The 21,258-nt window shown below is 32.6% G+C and overlaps 1 protein-coding gene across 1 annotated transcript; it reads left to right on the top strand.

The window, feature by feature from the left end:
* Positions 1-1,317: 1,317 nt before the first annotated feature.
* LOC141819647 (putative aarF domain-containing protein kinase At1g71810, chloroplastic) lies at positions 1,318-12,961 on the top strand (the record flags this gene model as incomplete). Its single annotated transcript, XM_074706891.1, is given in 19 exon segments — positions 1,318-1,356; positions 4,586-4,756; positions 4,844-4,996; positions 5,103-5,138; positions 6,058-6,101; positions 6,400-6,490; positions 6,574-6,615; positions 6,726-6,834; positions 6,952-7,066; positions 7,542-7,591; positions 7,688-7,766; positions 9,303-9,353; positions 9,446-9,587; positions 9,771-9,815; positions 10,715-10,819; positions 10,912-10,953; positions 11,684-11,866; positions 12,231-12,350; positions 12,589-12,961. Coding segments are annotated over 18 exon segments (1,599 nt in total). The 3' UTR covers positions 12,694-12,961.
* Between the last annotated feature and the right edge of the window lie 8,297 nt (positions 12,962-21,258).

A 21,258-nucleotide genomic window follows, 5' to 3' on the forward strand; every position in this document is an offset into this window, starting at 1 on the left:
GAAAAACTAAAACAAGCTTTACAATAAAGCTCGTTGTGGAGACAAAATTTTGGTATTGTTTGCATTGGTCTCATAGCCCCTTGAGTCTCTTTTATAACCTTTACTTCGAATCATGTTGTTTATTGATGTGATAACCACCAGCCGACTAATTTACTAAATCTTATCCAAATTGTGCCATTGAAAATTTCATCTTTGGCTACTTTTGAATTGGTCACTGTAGCATTAGTTGACTAATCAATCCAACGGACCTCAGTCTACTTGACCAGTCAACTTGAAAACCTTCTGTTTGTTTCTCAAGATCCGAGCCATTAGTAGATTGATCCTCATCCACCAGTAGATTAATCCAATTAAAATGCCCCAATCAAATTAAACTTGGAGTATTGGACTATTAGTCAACCTGTATACATGGTAGATTCTACGCAACTTAACACACAATTTAGAAAAACCACAAATCTAACTTAAACCCTTTGCAAAACTCATTGAAACCCTTAGCTGTCTAAACACAGAGAGGGATGAAAGTCCTAGAAGTTACCATTGATATGTGTAAGGTTATGTATAATCCCTTATTTTTTAATTGTTGTGTTATCAAGGTAACATGGCCTTTGAACATGTTAATTTCATTTTATTTTCTTTTCTTTTATCATTCATTGGAGCTATATTTAATAGCTCTTAATTATTTTTTTTAAAAATTTAATATACTAATCTCACATATCCATCTTGGCATTCTCATATATACCACTTCAAATTTTTGAAGAAGTTATTTCCTTATTGTTCAACACTTGGACTTATAAAGTGTGTCAGATCTTATCCTGGCATTGTGAAAAAATTTTCTTAATCTAAGGTGAACACAACGATGACACTAAGGGTCCATTTACTTGAGATGAAAGGAAGAAGGGAGGAGAGAAAGAATGACAAACTTACATATTGATCTCTATTATATAATACATCTATCATGTCACTTTCCCCTCTTACCCTCATATTTTCTATCCAAGTAAACGGAATCTAAGATTGCTTCTCTATTCCAATCATCAACCTTTTATCTTATATCTTTATAGTAACACTACCAGAAACCTAATGCCACAACTCAGCTATTGGTTGAATAATAATACATTCTTTTTTAAAAATGCTTGCTTTTGTTTTCCTTGTCAATTATCATGAAATTTTCTTACTGAATGATTATCGGGCTTTATTGCTTTTCTTCATATGATACTATCTTTTATATATAAACTTAGTTATTGGATTTTTTTTGCATCTATTGTTTATGAGTTTATATCCCAATGGAGCTGAGCTTTACTTACTTATCCAATCAAACTGCAGACATTTGTTAAAATTGCTCAAGCTGTGTCATCAAGACCAGTAAGTTTGACCTTCTTCTACCTTACATATGTCACCACTTGCTTATTTCATAATTTTATCTAGAATCATTTGCCTTCTTATCAATAGCAATTTATCATCTACGAACCAGAAATCCAGTTGCCTCTCATCAGTAATTATATGAAATTGCAATGTTTATGAATCTTAACCACTAGACATGATTACAAAATGGTCAATTAGCAACAATGATATCAGATTTCCATGTCATGCTTGAATTGTTATAGTTTACATGTTCATGAATTTGTGTGTCAGAACTTTATATAATATCTTGATTATCTTGATACATATTTTTTTCCTGTTTATTCTTGGTCTTAGCCAATAATTATCACAAAAATATTTACTTTTATTGAAGTTTGCATGCTTATAACTAAAAAAATCAAAATTTTCTAATGATATCTTATGTATTCAAACATCTTCAACCTTTCATATCAGTTTCTAATAGTAGAGATATACAAGTGCTCTATTGTATTTGTGCTTCAAATTAATAATGTTAGTACTCCGAGCAGTTTAACCACGGTTTTGATGCTTGGGCAAAAGGGTTTAAGCTAGGCCTTGCCTTATTATTTATGTGTTTAAGTGTGTAGAGACTTAGGAGAATACACAGGAACATCCAGTGACTCAAGGTCTGTTGCAATATGGAGAAATGTAGCATGAGACATCCGAGGGACTAGAAGGAGTATCAAAGACAAATTACCTAGAGCAGAAGATGCAAGCACGCAAGAAGGATGACATAAGAAGGGAGTTGATGGACCCAATGCATCCGAGGGACAAGATGCTTGGCGGAAGAGTACAATGGTGGAGTGAGAAGGAAGCACGGGGAATGAGCCAGAGGGCTCGGTGTAGCCGAGGGACGAGAAGTTGGGTGAAAGGCTGCTTAGGTAAATTGTTGTAAGATGAGTTGAGTGAACGTGATTGTTGTAAGATAAGTAGAGTGAACGTGTACTTGGAGGAAGGTAGAATTCAACTTAGGCAGACTCAGTCTTAGTAGATTGGAGTCAGAGTTTGGTGCGATCAAAATAGTATTTCAAGCGATAAAAATTCCGATTGACCAAAAATGAAATTGATTGAACGACGCATGAGATAAAATACTATATCTTTATATGGGAGATCCAAGCAACCAAAAATGGATCTAGTTGACTAGAAGTACATGTTGAACGTATAGATCCGACCACGGTTCGAAACCGCTGGTTCCACGATTCAGAACCGTTGGCCCAATGGTTCAAAATCGCCGATTCGACGGTTTCAGGAATGTCGACCCTTAACCTTAACTATCCAAGACGGTTACGGTTCACGGTTCTCGATGGTTCAAAATTATTATTTTTAAATTTAAAAAATATTTAAAAAGTATAAATTTATAAAAATATAAAATATAAAAAAGAACTTACACTTATTTAAGTTGCCTATGTATTCCTTTAGAGTTTAGGGAAATCAAAGTCATGTAGTTTGCTTATCTTTTTATTCTTGTTACCTTAGGAAGTGATGTTATTACTCACTTTTTAACCTTGTTAGCTTTGGAATCAAATAATTTCAACCGTTTAAAAAATAAAAAAAATCTTTTAAACGATCAGAATCGACGGTTCCAATGGTTAAAATGGCCTTCAATTTTGTTCTTTTCACAAGACTTATCAATTAATAGTAGGCCTTCTTCTACCATCGATGTGATTAAATCTCATGACACAATTCATACATCACTTTTTATGCTTATAGTAGGCCTATTTAAGCTAGACATAAACATTGCTTCTGCTCGGATCCTTTCGATTGGAAGATCTGTTGGTCATTCTTAGTTCAAAAGATCGGAATTAGAATTAACATAGGGAATTCTATTTTAGGTGTTGCTTAAGATAATCATGAAAGGCTAGCTCCTTCTGCATAGACTCTGCCGTTTGAGAGCTTTGGTACATCTCTATCATGAAAGAAGTTAGTGATTTCGTTGTGTGTTGGTCAATGTTCTTTTTTCCTTCTAGCCGTGGAGATCCAATCATCAAAATCAAGAAAAAAATCATCATGGACCAAGATCCAAATGGACCAATCTTGTTGGGAGGTATTGCCAAGGGGAAGAAAAGGTCATCGAAGCACATGCTAGCTTTAATGATGAAGAATGATAAACCATCATCCTTCCATGTTGTCATTTCTTCCTCATCTAACATTCAAACGAGAAAAAAAACATTTCTTTACTGTAAATCAAGCTTTCCCATCCTTCTCTTTCCTTCTCTCACTCTTTTTTCCAACTGTAAAAAAAAAAAAAACGTTTGAATCGACAGTTTGAAGCGTTGGTTCACAGTTCGGGCTTGTGGTCAGGTCTAGGAACATGATCCAGGTTAGATTTGGACGAGGCGGTTAGAGATCACAATTAATTGAAGGATTAGTCGACCAAAAGCCTGCCACATCAATGACATCTATTCGTGGATGAAGCTGACAAAATGAGTCAACATCATTAGGTCGACCACAAAGTTGACATGTTAGCAGACTCTGCAGTTCAAGGTGGGGGCTATAAAACGGACCAGGAGGCTCGAGGCAACTCACCAACACACATAATAAGAGATTTACATTGTTCCTCTTTAAGCTTGTATTGTTTTTATTCCATCTAATGTAGGAGGTTTTCCCACTTTCGACATTTTACCAAATGGGAGAAAGTTAGTGGACATTGTGTGCATAGGTCATGGACTAGCAACCTAGGGGTTGTGAATCACGTAAATTTGCTTGTCTCTTGGTATGTTTGTATTTGCATGTTTATCTATCTTATATTAATGTGTGTTTGTCCTTGTTGAAACCGCAGTAAGAGAAATAATAGTTTTTATTTGTAGGTGTGCTATTCATCCCCTCCCCCTCTAGCGATCCTATCGTCGGGTTCTCAACTCACTAACAAATAGATCATATGATAAAGTTTACTCTGAAGTATAAACTAAAAGAATATCCATATTTGCTTCTTAAGCACTAACTTTACCTTATGAAATAGCTTGAAATTGAGTGATAAGAGCTTGTACTTTATGCAATATAGGGTGGTAAAGTGCAAGTAATTAGTCAATATTGTGTATTCATGATAAAATACCTTTTGGAAATATTCTAATCCAGCTATCATGTACATGGGGTTTCTTTAATATGCAACGTGGACATGAGTCTGTTTTAAACAGAAACAGTTTAAGGTTAATCAATAAGGATGCAGATTCTTCATGTTTTCTTCTCTAATGTTTATGTCAATTTTTTTCCTTAGGATGTGATTCCACCTGCATACCTAGATGAGCTTTCATTGTTGCAAGATCGGATTGCTTCCTTCTCAACTGAGATTGCCTTTAGTATGATAGAGGAAGAGCTTGGACAACCAATAGATATGCTTTTCTCAGAGATTTCACCTGAGCCTATTGCTGCAGCATCCCTCGGGCAGGTTTTTACTGCCCCTTTTTTATCTTAGTTAATAAAATGGAAAATTCAAGGTATAACCAACTAAACATTTTATTACAATAAATGGCAGGTATATCAGGCCAGACTTCGTTCTTCTAGGAAACTTGTTGCTGTGAAAGTGCAAAGACCTGGAGTTCAAGCAGCAATTGCATTAGATATCTTTATCCTGCGTTATATTGCAGGGTTTGTTCGCAGAGCTGCCAAACTGAATACTGACCTTCAGGTAGTTCAATAATCTATAGTTGTTAAAGAAGTCCAATGATTAATGAATTTGCTGCTTCTATTAATTAGTAGTTCCGATAATAAATACTTGATCAATTTGTTTGCAGGCAGTGCTTGATGAATGGGCATCAAGCTTATTTCGGGTATGTAAAATATCTCTATATTTGTTTAAATATTTGTGCCTCAAGGATGGATAATCTTTGGGCGATTCTTTATCAGCAGTATGATATTGAGATGAGAATTAAGGTTTAAGAGTTGAATATCAATTAATGGTCCTTAGTTCTGTTGGGAATTCAGCATTAATAAATGGATACAAAAATAGCAACGATTCTTGTTTTTTCTTGCCCATACTGAGCAAGTTGGGCAGTTCTTAGGTTTGACATTTTTCTAAAACACTGTCTTGCTTGGTAACGGAAAGTCAGAAACAGTTCAATGATTCTAATAGTTTCATATTTTCTTTTCTTTTTTTTGAGAAGAGTATGCATCTTTTGTATAAAAAGTGATTTTTAATATACAATGGTGTAAAAATAAATTGATGGCAAATGTTTTTTTTGCTGTTTTAAAATTTCATTTATTTTCTGAGAAATATAAATTTTAAACATAAAATTGGAAATTTTCCACAAACCAAAACACTTGATTTCAAGATAACTGTAAGCTTCCAGAATGTTATATTTTATTCTGGTCTATCATCTGACTGTTTGCTATAACTTCAGCTTTGGTACACAATGATATTTCAAATTTTCAATATATAGTTGACTCTTCGTAGAACTCTTCTAATGTAATTTCTTTGGCCACACTAACGGTGTTCCATCTTTCTTTGCCTCTTCAATACAATTTTATTCTTCAGATTGTCATCTTTATTTCCTTGAACATTTTTTTCCCGAATAGGGTCTTTCCTGTTCTTCATCCTTTCACATTCTTTTAGAAGAGCATACACTTTTTTTTTATTTTCATGGTTAATTTTGATGCTTGTGCATCTGAGTTTCAATTCTTAGAGGCAAACACAAACATGAGCATATGCTTGTTCTTCTCATTGAATACAGGTAAATCAATTTGATGCAGGAGATGGATTACCGTGCTGAAGCAATGAATGGACTGAAGTTCAGGTAAAAAGCTAAGATAATTTAGTCAGATCAGATATTCTACTTTATCTCAGTTTTAAAGAAACTTGTGATAACTTTGCTAAAACAAATGAATATAATGCACTTGTTTTAGATTATAGATTCAGTGGTCCCTTTAGATGCTAAAATTCTGTTTAACTAAGATTTAACAATTAAAACATAATTTTTGAGCAAAATGTAATATCAAGGTCGTGCATTCATACTATCAAGATGTCTTTATCACCAAAACCTGAGTTCATTTATTTAAGTTAATTATAAGGTTTCTGTGCAAATGCTCAACTAGGAAACTCTTTGGAGGACTACAGGATGTTGTTGTACCAGAAATGTATTTAGAACAAACTAGCCGCAGGGTCCTTGTCATGGAATGGGTGGAGGTTACTCTCTAATTTTTCCTTCTTTATAGTTATAGATTTATACAAGAAATCATGCTCATTTTTCTTTAGTTGTCTAATTATAGGGGAGGAAATTATCTGACGTCAAAGATCTCTATCTTGTGGAGGTAGAAATCTAGAATGTATTTTATTTGTTACTTTCATTTGACTGATTCCTGATTTTTCTATTCTTATTGACATTTACTACCAATGGGATATCATCGCCTTATAATTACAGGTAGGAGTGTATTGTTCGCTCTCCCAACTTTTAGAACATGGATTTTATCATGCAGATCCACATCCTGGAAATCTCCTGCGAACATCTGATGGAAAACTAGCCTATTTAGGTATGCTAGACCTACATTATATCATACATGCATAGGGAAGTTCAATCCTATAACTCGAGCGCATGCTCTAGTACTTGCAATTATGATGCTGATAAGTGCATGTTTTTGGTATTCTAGATTTTGGGATGATGGGTGAATTTAGGCAAGAACTTCGAGATGGATTCATTCAAGCATGCCTTCACCTGGTTAATCGTGATTTTGATGCTTTATCAAATGATTTTGTTATTCTTGGGTGGGTAAGGCAAAAATTATAGTGAATCTTTGTTGTATGGAAGTAGTTAAGACTGCCTAATGAACATAATTAGTCAGTATGAAGTGGCTTATGATGTGTCTGAAACTGACATTATTTTGTTTTTCCAAGAATGAGAATATTATTCCCTTGGTTTGTGCCACATGTTATTGCATTGTAATAGTGTCCATATGCATCTGTACATGGTTTTGCTAAAGGTAATATAAGGTTACACTACTCTTTTTGTTACCATTTGCATCTGTATACGTATTCATGGCTATCAGGTTAAGAGATGAATAAATACCTGTGTTGTAACTCTGTACAGTTCCTTGCACTGAAAGATGACCTGTTAGCAATAGTAATTTTTTTTAAAACCCAAAGTACATTCATAGAAGTCCTCATGAAAGCTTGCGGAGAAGCAATTTTATCCTACTTGTTTTGTTGGATCTTAGACTGGACTTTTGTGTATATGTTACAGTCTCCTTCCTCCAACTGCACAAAAAGATGAAGTTGCAAAGGCATTGACAGGTTCTTTACGTTTCGTCTATCATCTCAGCTAATAAAGCTCTAACATTTTTTTCAGAAAAAACAGCATGCTAATCTAGAAACTGCATTGATTTGCAGGTGTTTTCCAAAATGCTGTGAACAAAGGAGTTAGAAATATAAGTTTTGGTGATTTGTCTGGAAATCTTGGACAGACCATGTATGTTAATATCGAGTAAAGTTTTATGGCTTGTAATTTCATAGTTTAACATATTGTTTTTTTCCATTCTTTTTCTCAAAAGTGAAAACAATCTTGTAAGTACATCTTAGAACTTTATAATGACAACTTTTAGTATCAATTTGGCAGTTCCTCTTTATTCTGCTGTTAATATGGCAAGTACTCTCTGGAGTGACAATGGTCTTAAAATATCATCTACTTATTTCTATATATGTAGGCTTTATGAGTTTTGCTGCATTTTTGTATTTTTGTGAATCTCAATAATGTATGATTATACACAGTCACTTTGTTTGCAATCGTTCTGAAAGTGTTTAGAAATTGCAAGTATTTATTTCTCACTCTAACCATAACTGATTGATTTATTACTAGCACATTTCTTCAGCTGTCATAATTCAGTTTGGAGTGACATAATAATCATTATAAGGTTTTTTGATTTGTGGTTGTGGATGGTGATATTTTTCTTATTAATATATATCTAATATATGGATGAGTTAATTTGCTCAAACTTCAAACGTATCAATGCAGGTTGATGCTAAATAAAGTAGCTGAAACAAGGATATGGACTTTAGTATTATTACTTTTAATAATTGATTGTGTAGTTTATACTTTCTATGGTTGTATTAGCCTAACTAGTTAATTGACAAATGCTGTTGTGGTTGTCTGCTCCAGAATTTGAAATCTCGAGCCAAGCTAGGGTTTTAGTTCTCAGACAACTTGAGATGGTGTTGGAGGTGTGACAAAGGAGGAGAAGGGGAAAGTAGAAGAGAAAGAATGCTAGTGTCGGAGGAAGAGGAAAAAAATAGGAGACGAGGAGAAGGGGAAAGTAGAAGAGGAAGAATGCCAGTGTTGAAGGAAGAGGAAAAAGAATAGGAGACGAGGAGGAGAAGGAGAAGGAGAGGAAGAAGATAAGAGGAGAGGGGAGAAGAGGACTTACTTGAAAACCCTAGTTGATCGAATTGGAGTTGTTCTATTGCCAAATTGGAGTCACTCCATTGCTGAATTAGATGCCACTGATGAAACCATCCCGATTTAGTGTAGTTTGGAGCTGTTTTGTCGAAAACTGGAGTTGTTTTGTTGCTTAATTGGACACTGAATCAGTTAAAAGTTGAAGTCGTGTCATCAAGTGGCATTCATGATTGGCAACCTCCTCAAGCCGGTGGTGTTATCACCACTCCAGCTAGCAGCATGATGAAGCTGATAGGTGAAATCACTGTCTTGGGTGTCATATGACAGCTGAAATCACTGTCTCAAGTGTTATTACTTGTCTAACGGTGGGTGATAAGGTAAATTTTATCCGTGCCAATTAGCACAAAAGAATATTTTAAACCGTGGTCTGCTCTACATGTTAAAGTTGCAGTTTTCTTGCTTCTTGCTATATTCTTTGTATGGTAGCTTTATAAAACTGTAGATAGTATTACATCATGCTTGATATCATGAAAATCTCTACTATTTTACGGTCCCACTTTTTGTTTGTTCAGGTACAAATTTAAGTTAAAGCTTTTCTTTTTGTTTGTTCAGGTACAAATTTAAGTTTCAGATACCATCTTATTTTTCTCTTGTTATTAGAAGGTAACCACATGAAGCCACGGCTCTGGTTGTTTAACTTTTTGATAAAGGATGCTATTTCTTGTCATTATACAATCTTTTTCTTTCTTTCTCAGTCTTGCTGTCTTGGAGGGCATTGCGATCAATTTTGACCCAAACTATAAAGTTTTGAGTAGTTCATATCCTTGGATTGCGAGAAAGGTTCTGACTGATAGCTCACCTCAGCTTCAATCTACTTTGCAAACTCTCCTGTATAAGGTTTAATATATTCAACTTTTTTCATATTGTCTCATTATATTTCATATTAAGCAGAATTTTGCGGATATTGTTCATAAATTGCAGTTTTCTACAATCTGGACATGACACATTAACGCTCTTATAAACTGACTATAAAGTCAGTTTTACTTGATGCTGACAATGTTCTTCTATTCCTTGTATCAGGAAGGAATTTTCAGGATTGATCGTCTAGAATCATTACTCACTGAGGTTGTATTTCTTTTCCTTGAAGACTCTTCTTAACTATAATTAGTAACAAACGTTTTTAATTACTGATACAGAAAAGATTGGCTTCTCATTCATCACACCTCTCATTTTTTACTCATGATGAATGGATGATTTCAGAAGTTATGTATTGGCTTCTCATAGTTGTCTACCTTGATAGCTTTGTTATTCTCTTAACATATACAGTTGTATCATATAGCGCAGTTACGTCCTTAACGTATTACTGTTGCATCTTGGTGTCTTGTGATGAAAATTCAACTACCATGGAAGCTTTTTGTTTTTCACATAGAAGAATGTATGATCCTTATAATGGATCGATACTTGAGTGTATTCCAAAGTTTAGGATTGTCGAACCTTTAATGTTTTGAGACAAATCTTGAAGGGTAAACTGCAGAGCTAAGGTTGACACAAGTTTCTGACTTGAGTGCTTAAATGTAAAAATGAGACTTTTGCAGTATGTTTCCACTGACATAACTGCTTATCATTTTCATTTAAACAATCATCTGTTTTTTCTAAATGATAATTCAGGCTTGTATTTGCATGCCTTTTCTTGTTGCTATGTTATCAAGTTATCTTTCAACGATTGGTTAAGTTCATAGATGCTGAATTCTATTCCATCAAGTAATTCTGTTACATAAACCTAAAGAGAATGCAAAGATAAAACTAAGGTAATATTGATGAAGTGAAAGTATGTATCTAGATCCTTTTGCTTCTTGATCACACGTGCTCTGTAAAACTGTGCTTGAAATTCTTCTGTGATTTTATCATGATAATTAGCTATTAGCCCAATTCTGTTTTTGGAAAAGCATCACAACTTTCTCTGTATGCTTTTGGATGATGATGATCTATTTGCTGTATCTTATCCTGTAAAATATTTACAACAGTCACTTCGGGCAAAGACTGAAGAATCACTGGCTAGGAAAGAACCAGAGGGTAATGGTTCAAGCAGAGTAATAAAACAAGTTCTTTCGTTTACATTAACTGAAAAGGTGACAAAATATTTATGTTGTTTAATTTTCCTGATTGTTGAAAGCCTAACTTACTCAGCCTATTGATGGTCAGTATCTTGTTCCATCTGCAGGGTGCATTTTTAAGGGAAATACTTATTCAAGAATTAGCTAAGGTGCATAATATATACTTATTGATTTTATTCTGCATCCTGCTGTCATATTTTCATTAATGGTTGCCGAGTCTATGCTAGCACAATCACGGAGACTTAGTGGAAATCGTCCTTTCAAAGCATCTTCTTGATTGGACGTGTAAAATGAATATTGTGACTGAAACCGTGAATGAATCGACATAATCACTCCAGGAACTCTTTTAATTGCGCTAGCACAACTTGTAGGTTTCCATCCTTTCTTTCTAAATTTTTTTATTTCTATTATATAATTAATTATATGACTCGCTGAAACCTTAATAAATTACTTTTGTTTTTAAACACAAGCAGAATCGATGCTCTTGACGTTTCCAAGTTGTATCCAAATTATTTTCGTCATATAAATCTCCCAAAATCAACTTTTCTCTTTAAAAGTGCCTGAAAGTTGATAAAGCATTGGCCTCCTTTTGTAGTTGCATGTCTTTATTTCAACTTATCTACTAATGACCAATTTTAAATTTGTATATTTACATTAAGCCACATAGTTTTTATGGACCTTCACAGTTAATACAAAAACTGCTTCATATATCATGCCAAAACCACAGTGGACACAAATATGTAAGAAATTTTCATCAGCATCATTGTGACTTCCATGCATGAAAGCAAATTATTGGAATGCCTTTTCATAAAGAAACATCAGTTCTTGATATTTAATCCCGTAGAACGAGCATATCATGACAAGCAGGTTTTGGTGCAGGGATTAGATGCTCTCGGCTTAGCAACACTGGATTCCGTGTCATCAGCTGCGTTTGCAAGGCTGCCACTTTCCATTCCATATTCGTCATCCTTAATGGCTGATGAAGATATTGCTAATTTGAGGACTCTCAGTCGCCTTCTCTTACTGCTATCCAGACTTCAGAAAAATGAGAACCCAAATTCTGTAAGTTTTTCGGTTTTGTCGTACTTTGTTACAATTTGGCAGGATCATGCAGAGGTAGGTGATTTGCGTTGGGCATCATTGGTTCCTCCTTTCCATTTGACAACCATCACAGAAAAATTAGGCATCCGTAGAATCACATGGCATTGCTTCGCATACTTGACAGTTCTCTTATCTGTTGAGTATCTGGACAATTAAATAATTCTTGCTGAAGAGCATATCTTAATGATTTCCAATAATCATGATAAATTCTATTTCATCATATGAACCGAAGTTTTAACATACAGATCATTTCTAGTGTTCAAATAGTATTTTGAGGCTCGTACTTTTCGCTTCATGTTAAAAATACCTGACATCCTCTTTCCAGGAAGTAAAATATGCAACTAGAGAAGAGAACAAGAATGTTGACTTGGAGGAGGTATCTCTCGTTCTGTATCAAATGACATCTGTGCAGGATATTTTACCGCTTCTTTCTGTCATACCTGAGGTAAATTTCTTGTTCATTATACATGAATTTCATGTCCATTTCTTTGTATTTGTTGATTTGGCTGAACTTTATTTGTTCATGCATATAAAAAGTCCATCTAGTATTCTCATGTTCTGCTAGAAGCTATTGTCCTGATTTGGCAGTATGTCTTTCGTGTTCTATGCAAATGATCTCGAGTTTCTTCCTGCAAATATTCGCTAGCAGGTATGTATTCCTAACCTCTGTTATGTTTTCATAGCTTCCTGAGGAATCCCAACAACAACTAGTTCGTCTGCCCTCCGATATGGTTGGGAGGTTACTATCTCGAGTAGTTGCAAGATCTATCAGGAGGATTTTCGCATGATGAACAGATACAATGGAGACTATTTTTGCTGAGGTCTTTGTACCCTACAAGAGATTTCAGTGGAATGAGGAGGTCAATGGCACACCAGAAAGGAAGCATAGATGGATGGAAAAAAAAAATTGAACAATACTCGATTGGTAAATTGTGGATATACATTGCCAGTTATATGTCAAAATCAATTACATCAAACATGGAGTGTTCATGCAATATTGAACAATAAATTATATGTTTATACATATGCAATGACAATTATATTTATACGTTTTCATTTTTTTTTCGAGTTATTATTTGAATCGGAGGTGTTGCTATGAATTTTTGTGAGAATTTATTGATAATCTAAAATGTGTCATGCATCATGTTGATGATTTAAAAAAAAACTCTTCACATGAAATTTAGTTCATTTACAATTTAAATATACATTTTGAGATCACTTCTAACTCTTGTTAGATTGGCAAATTGATTTCTTATTGTGTTGCAAAATTGCAAAATGCTTAGGAAGTTGTGAAATTCTCATATTTGAAACCTACCTTTTGTGTGAGTTTATTTATACTTGTTGATACCAGCGGAAAAGTCTTACTGTGTTTTTGATATACCACATTGAATATAAGACTCTACGAAGTAATAAATTAAAATTGATTTAAATAATATAATATTATTATACAAATTTAACCATTCTCATATTTATACAAATTTAATTCAAAATTCTACGTATGCGGCGGATATTAAAACGCCCTCCGCATTCATTTAATTTTGTTCGTTGTCGCATTCATTAGTTTATCCTTTTTAAAATAAATATATTCTTAGACAAAAATCACATCAAAATGAATGGAAACGTTGCCATATTAATAATGACAGGACCATCTATCAAGATAGGTTAACAATAATTACTCAGAGATTCAATGCTATAGTAAAAAGGTGGGATGGATTGTCTACTTAAAGAAGGTTAATCTCACTCAGGATATTTTATGTCCACAGTATATAAATCATTGGTGATATTGATCATCTACTACTATCCATTTGTACTTTTTTTAAAAAAATTTATTCTAATAGTCAGATGGGAAATATTCATGAAATCAGATCAATCATCTCGATCAATTTGAAGAATTGAATATCTAAATTTAAAAATTTTTTAAAATAAATAATTCTTTAATTATTATATTTATTTTCAAAGTTATTTTTATGTATCATATTTTTTGAATGGGTAACGCTAACCATCTCTAAACACCATTTTTTTTTATTGAACGGCTAGTAATGAAACTTCTATATATAAGCGTAAATATAAGTATAAAGTGCTTCTCTAGTTCATCAGAGATCATAAATTAATTTTTAAATTAATAATATGGTCTATCACATCCATGTTTGAGAATATAGATGTATTAAGAAGACTTAGACGAGTTCATTCATCTTAGTTTAAAGTGATTGGAAATTCTCTAAGTCCATTAGTCATTGTTAGATGAAGTCGGCCGATGGACCTATGTGGTTCAAAAAATTAAAAAATTGATATTGTCTGATAGAGGAGAGTTATAGGAAGTCAGTTGTAGTATCGATTAGTGAGTTTTATCGTTGTAACTCTTATAATGAATAATGAGCATTTGATATAATTTTTCTTACTGAAAATGAATTTTTAAAAATTACTACTATTAATATAATATATCACATCTGTTTGAGCGCATAAATGTATTAAAAAGACTTAGACGAATAGAAAATCTTGGTTTGGAATGATTTAAAATTTTCTAGTTTCATCAGTCGGTTTCTTCCAAAAGTAACTGATGAATTTAGAAAACTCTGAATTACTCTAAACCAAATCTTTTATCTAAGTCTCCTTAATACATCTATGTTCTCAAACATTAGTATAATATACTATATTAAAAACAGTGATTTTTTTAACTCATTTCTGATTGAATACTACTAGTGGAATGTATTTATGAATCATTCTGAATCGATTGACAGATTTACTAATCGATTTATACTGTAGTAATTGATTTATAAATCTATCAATTGATTAGTAATAGCAAGGTGGAAGAGATAAGAGGTAAAAGGGAAAATGATTATGTGATTTGATAATTTTAAATTTTACTTATGTGATTTTAAATTTTAAATTTTATTTGCGTGATTTGATAGATTATCAAAAATAAAAACAATTTAGTTTTGTGGAGAACTCAGGTAATTGAGCCAAAGTAATCAAGTCGTTGCATGCCTAAATTGTTGAGTAAAAATACTAGAGATGTTGAAATGGTATCCCATCTTTTTCAAATATGCTCATATTCTATTTGTTAAAATGAACAATTATAAATTATTTTATTACTCAATGTAATTATTATCTTTTATTAGTTTTAAAAAATAAATCTAATTTCTTTTGTAACACTAGGTTTGTTATAAGAGGATATTCATAACTTAGTTAATCAAAGAATAATTACAATTTACATCTAAATTTTTTAAATTTATAAAAAAGTGAATAATTTCAATGTAAGTATTCACTTTTTCTAAGTTTAAACAAAAAAACACTTAACAATTTGAAGAGCAATTCTTTTTATGAGAATCAGATTATGTTGATTTCAAAATATTTATTTTTTTAATAAATCAAGATTAAAAAGTATGTTATATGTTATAAGAGTTGAGACCTACAGAGTTGATTATTATGAGATAGACTTATTAAAGTGGATAAGAATAGAATTTCGGCGAAGTCAAGATAATATCATCCCCGTATGAGCCAACTACAGCTTTCCGATTTACCTCCTCACAGATAATCGTGGAATCGACTATATGAGCGCGCTAAGATGACGGATTTTACCTTTTACTGAAGAAGAATAGAAGGTGTGTGGCAATATCATCCCCGTATGAGCCCGCTAAGATGACGGATTTCTTGCACGTTCAAGTGTCTGTGCCTCTATGACTATGTGTGTCCACACAAACACTCATTTTTTGGAGAAAATTTTAGATGTACTAACAACCCTTTTTGAGACTCTCGGCCAAGAAAAAGAAGAGGGTAAGAAGATCAACATCCAATATGAGTTTTGGGAAGAAAAAACTCTTTTATACTTAAATCATGAATATCAAAGCTTTTAAGCTTTTGGTGTTCCCTCAGCGATGCACGATTAATCCTTATTAATTATGCATGATGAATTTAACTTCATCTTTTTTAATGTATGATTAATTCACATTAATCATGCATGATGAATCAAATTCATCAACTTGGTTTAATTTGAATCTAACTCAAATTCAACCAATTTAAGTCTAACTCAAGTCTTGGTCATCTAATGAGCTTAATTGTTCCGTTAGTCAAACTAAAATAAACTCATCTCCAAAATAGAATGTTATTTGTGTGTGACCCAATAGGTTCTCGTAACATTGACAATATCTCTAAAACTCATTTTAGAAACATAAACAATAAGTGACATCTAACAATGCATCATTACTACCTAAGTGACAAGAATGTCGAGATCCGACATAACATTTGTGACTATGATAATGTATGACCATGTCCTTCTATCCTCGATATCTAGATTGATCAATGAGGCATAGACTGTGTCATCCTCTTATCAATTTTTGTGTTTCTTGATCTCCAAGTAAACTCACTCAAACAAATAAGCTCAATATCACATATTAACCCATTTGAGCATAGTCATGCATTTCATGGTCCTACTCTATCAAAAAACCTCAAAATATCACTCTAGTCATATTGGATGGATAAATCTCATTTACATCACTCATATTCCTTTGCATAATTTGTTACATACCCAGTGATCGTTTGTATAATCCACCCTGTTACAAGTGACGTTTGACGACACCAAAGTACATAATTCCTTATGTACGAAACCGTAGTGACTTCAGATCTAAGGACTATTCATACCAATAGTCATATGAGAAAGTTTATAATACTCTTATACGATCCATAAAACTTTCTCATGGAGGACCAATTCAGTATACATTCTCTAATGTATACCCATATGTCAACTCAATATCTCAATTCCATTACTTATGAGATCATACATACTAGTCTCAACGCATTAATATCGTCCCTAAATATTAATGCATGACTATGAATTATTAAGAATAGTGTGTTAGAACCGATAGAATCAAAATATCTCCACAATGACATGATATTGTCCATTTTGGACCTAAACCCTCATGGTTTTGTTCTTGAGTTTAACCCAAAAGACCTCATGTCAATGGAGATATCTTCCATCCTTTTAAACCCATGATCTTTTCCATGTGTTTTAGATGTGGGACTATGTTTTGCACCCTTACAACCCAATAATCCCCCCTCAAACAAAGGACCACAAGCCCCCTTCAAACGGAAAACTTCCGTTTGATGTCCGAATCCTCGACCCACTAGGACTTCCTGCCTAACCACAACTAGGATTTTCTGTCTGATTTCTGGTCCTCTTGATTCAGACACGGGAGCACTCACTTTCTTTATTTTAAGTTTCAACCCACATAGTTAGATCTGGATCATGGTTCTAGCACTCACTTTCTTTATTTTAAGGTTCAACCCACATGGTTAGATCTGGATCATGGTTCTTTCGGTGGTTAGTCCAGTGAAGAGCGGTCTCACTCTGATACCACTTATTAGAACCGATAGAATCAAAATATTTCCACAATGACGTGATATTATCCACTTTGGGCCTAAACCCTTATGATTTTGTTCTTGGGCTCAACTCAAAAGGTCTCATGCCAATGGAGATATCTTTCATCCTTTTAAATTCATGATCTTTTCCATGTGTTTTAGATGTGAGACTATATTTGCATCCTTACAACCCAACATAGTATTCTCTCATTATCTCACTATCGACTCAAACAATCGATATGATGTAGATTAGAACTAGCTATCCAAAGACATTATTATACTTAATTATTTGACACAAGTATAAAATAAGTATAATAACTAAAAAATCTTACCTTTATTAATAATAAAATATGATATAAAAATCTCTAGTCAATCATCACATAATTAGCTTAGGACAACTACTAATAATTGATTCAATCCTTTAAATGCTTAATAAAAAAATTTGATTAATACAATCAAAGTTAGATTTAATATTAGAAGTTTAAAAACAAACAGAATAAAAAGTGTTTACATAATGCAATCCGATAGAATCAAATTTGTTAAAACTCAACTAACTATTTTTTTGTTATTAAAATCGAACTCATAACAAATTAATTAATTTGATTGATAATTCAACTCACTATTTTTTAAAAAAATATAAAAAATTAAGACTTCTTAATAAAAACTTAATCAGTTTAATAAAAAAAAATTAACAAGCCTTAATAATTTTTATTTTTTTATTATTTAATAAAAACTTAATCGGATTAACTAATTTTTAAAATTTATATATGGTAACTTATATTTTTTTTAAAAATAAATAAACTTTCCAATTGACCTAACTAAAATTTTGAATTAACTCGATTATCACCTCTAAATATTTATATAATAATTCTCCTTTCTTATAAGTCTCTAAGAGTAAAAGTGTAATAATACTTATTTCGTATTTAGATAATATTAAAATCATTTTAATTAATTTTTATTTTTTAAAAAAAATCTTGCATCATATTACTTGATTCATGATTGCCGTGGACCCAATGATGTAGAAGAAAACAAAGAATTTTGATGAGGAAGATGACAAGAGTAAGTTGGCTCCATGTCCAATGTCAAAGTAGAAATGCTTCGAGTTGAGGCAAAATGATTAATAGCTTAGGTAACCTAAACATACCCTTCTTAATTCTAATTTATTATCTTAATTCTTAGCTTAACTAGGATTATAAAAAAAAACATTTCATTTCATGGTTAATAAACTAATTCAATGCCCTACAAGTTGTAATTTATAGATGTTTAATGCCTTAAGCAAACTAGATTTTACTAATTTATCCAAGAAATAAGAAAAAAGAAGACAAATTTGCATTGATGGACCTAAGTTGAGCCCTTAAGCAACATTTAAAACTCCCACATCAGTTCAATCAAAACTCATGAGATTTGGTTTGGTACATTTTGAAATATGTTAAAACCCTACCGAGTTCGTTGAACTCAACATTTTACTTTTTAAAATTTTATTTTCAAACTTGAAGAAGAATTTTGTATGTAGGTAGAGTTTTGAGTACTTAAAATAACTTAAAGTGGAATTCGCTATCCAGCGGTCCTATACGGTCGGTCTTACAATCATCAGTGAGAAGATAAATCGAGAAGCTGTAGTTGGCCACGACGGGGAGGACATTACCTCGACTTTGCCGAGATTCAACCCTTGCCCACTTTAGTAAGTCTGCTCTATCATAACTAACTCAACTATGCCTCGAGGGCGAGTACCTAAAATAACAAAACTACTTGTGGTAGAGCTCTTTGGTGGTTAAAGTAGGAACATATCTAGAAAAAAGAAATAGGTTGGGCTTTGGGTGTGGAAGGGATAGACTAAGTAAAAAAAAAAATTTACAAAAAAAAATGTATAATAAATCTAATAGTAAAAACTTTTTACAAATATTTTTTTTACAATAGATAATAAAAAAAATTCTTTGGATTGGGATAGAGCTCATGATAACCCTTAAGAGAATCCATCCCTGGATAAAGCAATTATCTTCTTCTTGACTAACATACCCTACAAACATCTCATGTCTCAATGAACGTAATCATATTCTACACAACAACCAAACATCAAATATACTTCTCATTGTAAAAAAATAAAATAAAAAATGATGATGATCACATATGATTAGATTTATTTATTTTTAAATAAACTTTTTATATCATATAACATTGTGATCGCTATAATGTTGATCTTTACTTCCAACTCTATTATAGTAGTTACGACTAGTTATTATAATATATAATAGCTAATACAATACTATTATAGTATTGTAGCAGCTACTTATAAGTAGCTACTACAACTATGTAGCAACTAATTAGATAGTTTTTATAACTATTTTAAAATGATTTTGATGAAATTTAACTAATTTTGAACAAGTTGATAAAAAATATTTTCATATAATAGTGTTGATGATTTATAATTTATAGTTTAGCTATAACTATTTTAAAATAATTTTGATCAGTAATTTTAATGAAGTTTAAATAATTTTAACCAAATTGATAAAGAGTATTTTGATATAATAATTGTTTTGTATATAATAATTTTGATTAAAGTGAAATAGTTAAATTTTCAATTGTAGCAACTACTACAACTGTTGGTGCAATCATCCTTCAGGGGTTTTGATATTTATTTGACAATATGTTAAATGGATGTATGATCAAGATTGTCCTAATTAAGTGAGAAATCTTAGAGAAATGAACTCTAAGCAAAAGGGAAATCCTAAAGAAGTGAACCTTAGGTAGTAAAAAGTCTTGGAGAAGTGAACTCCAAGTAAGAGGAAAATTCTAAGAGAGTGAATCTTAGATAATGAAAAGTCTTGAAGAAATGAACTCCAAACAAGAAGAAAATCCTAAAGGAGTGAACTTTAGGTAGTGAAAAGTCTTAGAGGAGTGAACTCCAAACAAGAGGAAAATCCTAAGGGAGTGAACCTTAGGTAATAAAAAATTTTAGAGCGAACTCCAAGCAAGTGTGATTGAAACAAAGTTTCCAATAGACTACGCAGATTTTGGATAACCAAAGTATAATATTGCTAACACTGTTTTACTTTACTATTATTGTTAATTCAATATTGCAAGAAAGTCTTAATGGAACAGGACGGTCGAACACTAAGCAAAAAAAGTCCAAATAAGTCAGGTAGATCAGATATTTGGTAGATAAGCTCCAAAAGTGGAGTGGAAAGGACGAGTCCTCTTTATCGGAATAAACTTAAGTGATGATCCGACTAAGGGTCCGATTTAGATTCCAAAGTCAAGATCGAACAGTTGGATGACTGTCAAATAATATTTAACTTAATTTTGTAAGAATCCGAGCGACCGAATAGAATCTAGGCAACCAAATCACTTCTGGGTGCTTGGTGAGCAGTTTTGGCAACTCGAAACTAATAAGGTCGTGTTGAGGTGTAGGCACCCAAAAGGGAAACTAGGTGACCGTATGTCTAGGCAACAAGATAGATCTAGGCCACTGGAAGGAAGAATTTCCAAATTAGCAAGCAAAATTTCCAAATTGACACACTGAGATAGAGTTACCCAGAAGGATATCCAAGCGACCGGAGAGAGCTAATTCAAAAGCTAGATCATCAACTCAAGCTCTCATCTACTTAATCTCTGTGCTCGATTTACTATTCAAGCAATATTTGCTCATCTACTACGTTGAGATGACTTACAACAACCTATGCTAAAGCTCCATCTCTTGTTCTCGGTATATTCTTACTTATTACATTTATCTTAATAGGAGAATTATTAAGTATAACAATTTCCTATGTATTGTAATCGTATCCTCCTTTTCAAAAGTTTTTCAAAAGGAGGATTTTAATGATTTGCCCATCGAGATAGTCCATGATCAAATTACGGGCCTTGGAGTAGCAATCCGACGAAAATTATGAACCAAATAAATATATTGTGTGCAACTCTTATTTTCCATTGTGATCTTTGATTTCGAAAAAGTTTTTAAAAAGAAAAATTTTTAAATATAAGATTAACCCCCCCCCCCCCCC

The sequence above is a fragment of the Curcuma longa genome, unplaced genomic scaffold (assembly GCF_044706935.1).
Source record: "Curcuma longa cultivar G26 ecotype Majalengka, Jawa Barat unplaced genomic scaffold, ITB_CL_G26_1.1 contig_9983, whole genome shotgun sequence".
Lineage (NCBI taxonomy): Eukaryota > Viridiplantae > Streptophyta > Magnoliopsida > Zingiberales > Zingiberaceae > Curcuma > Curcuma longa.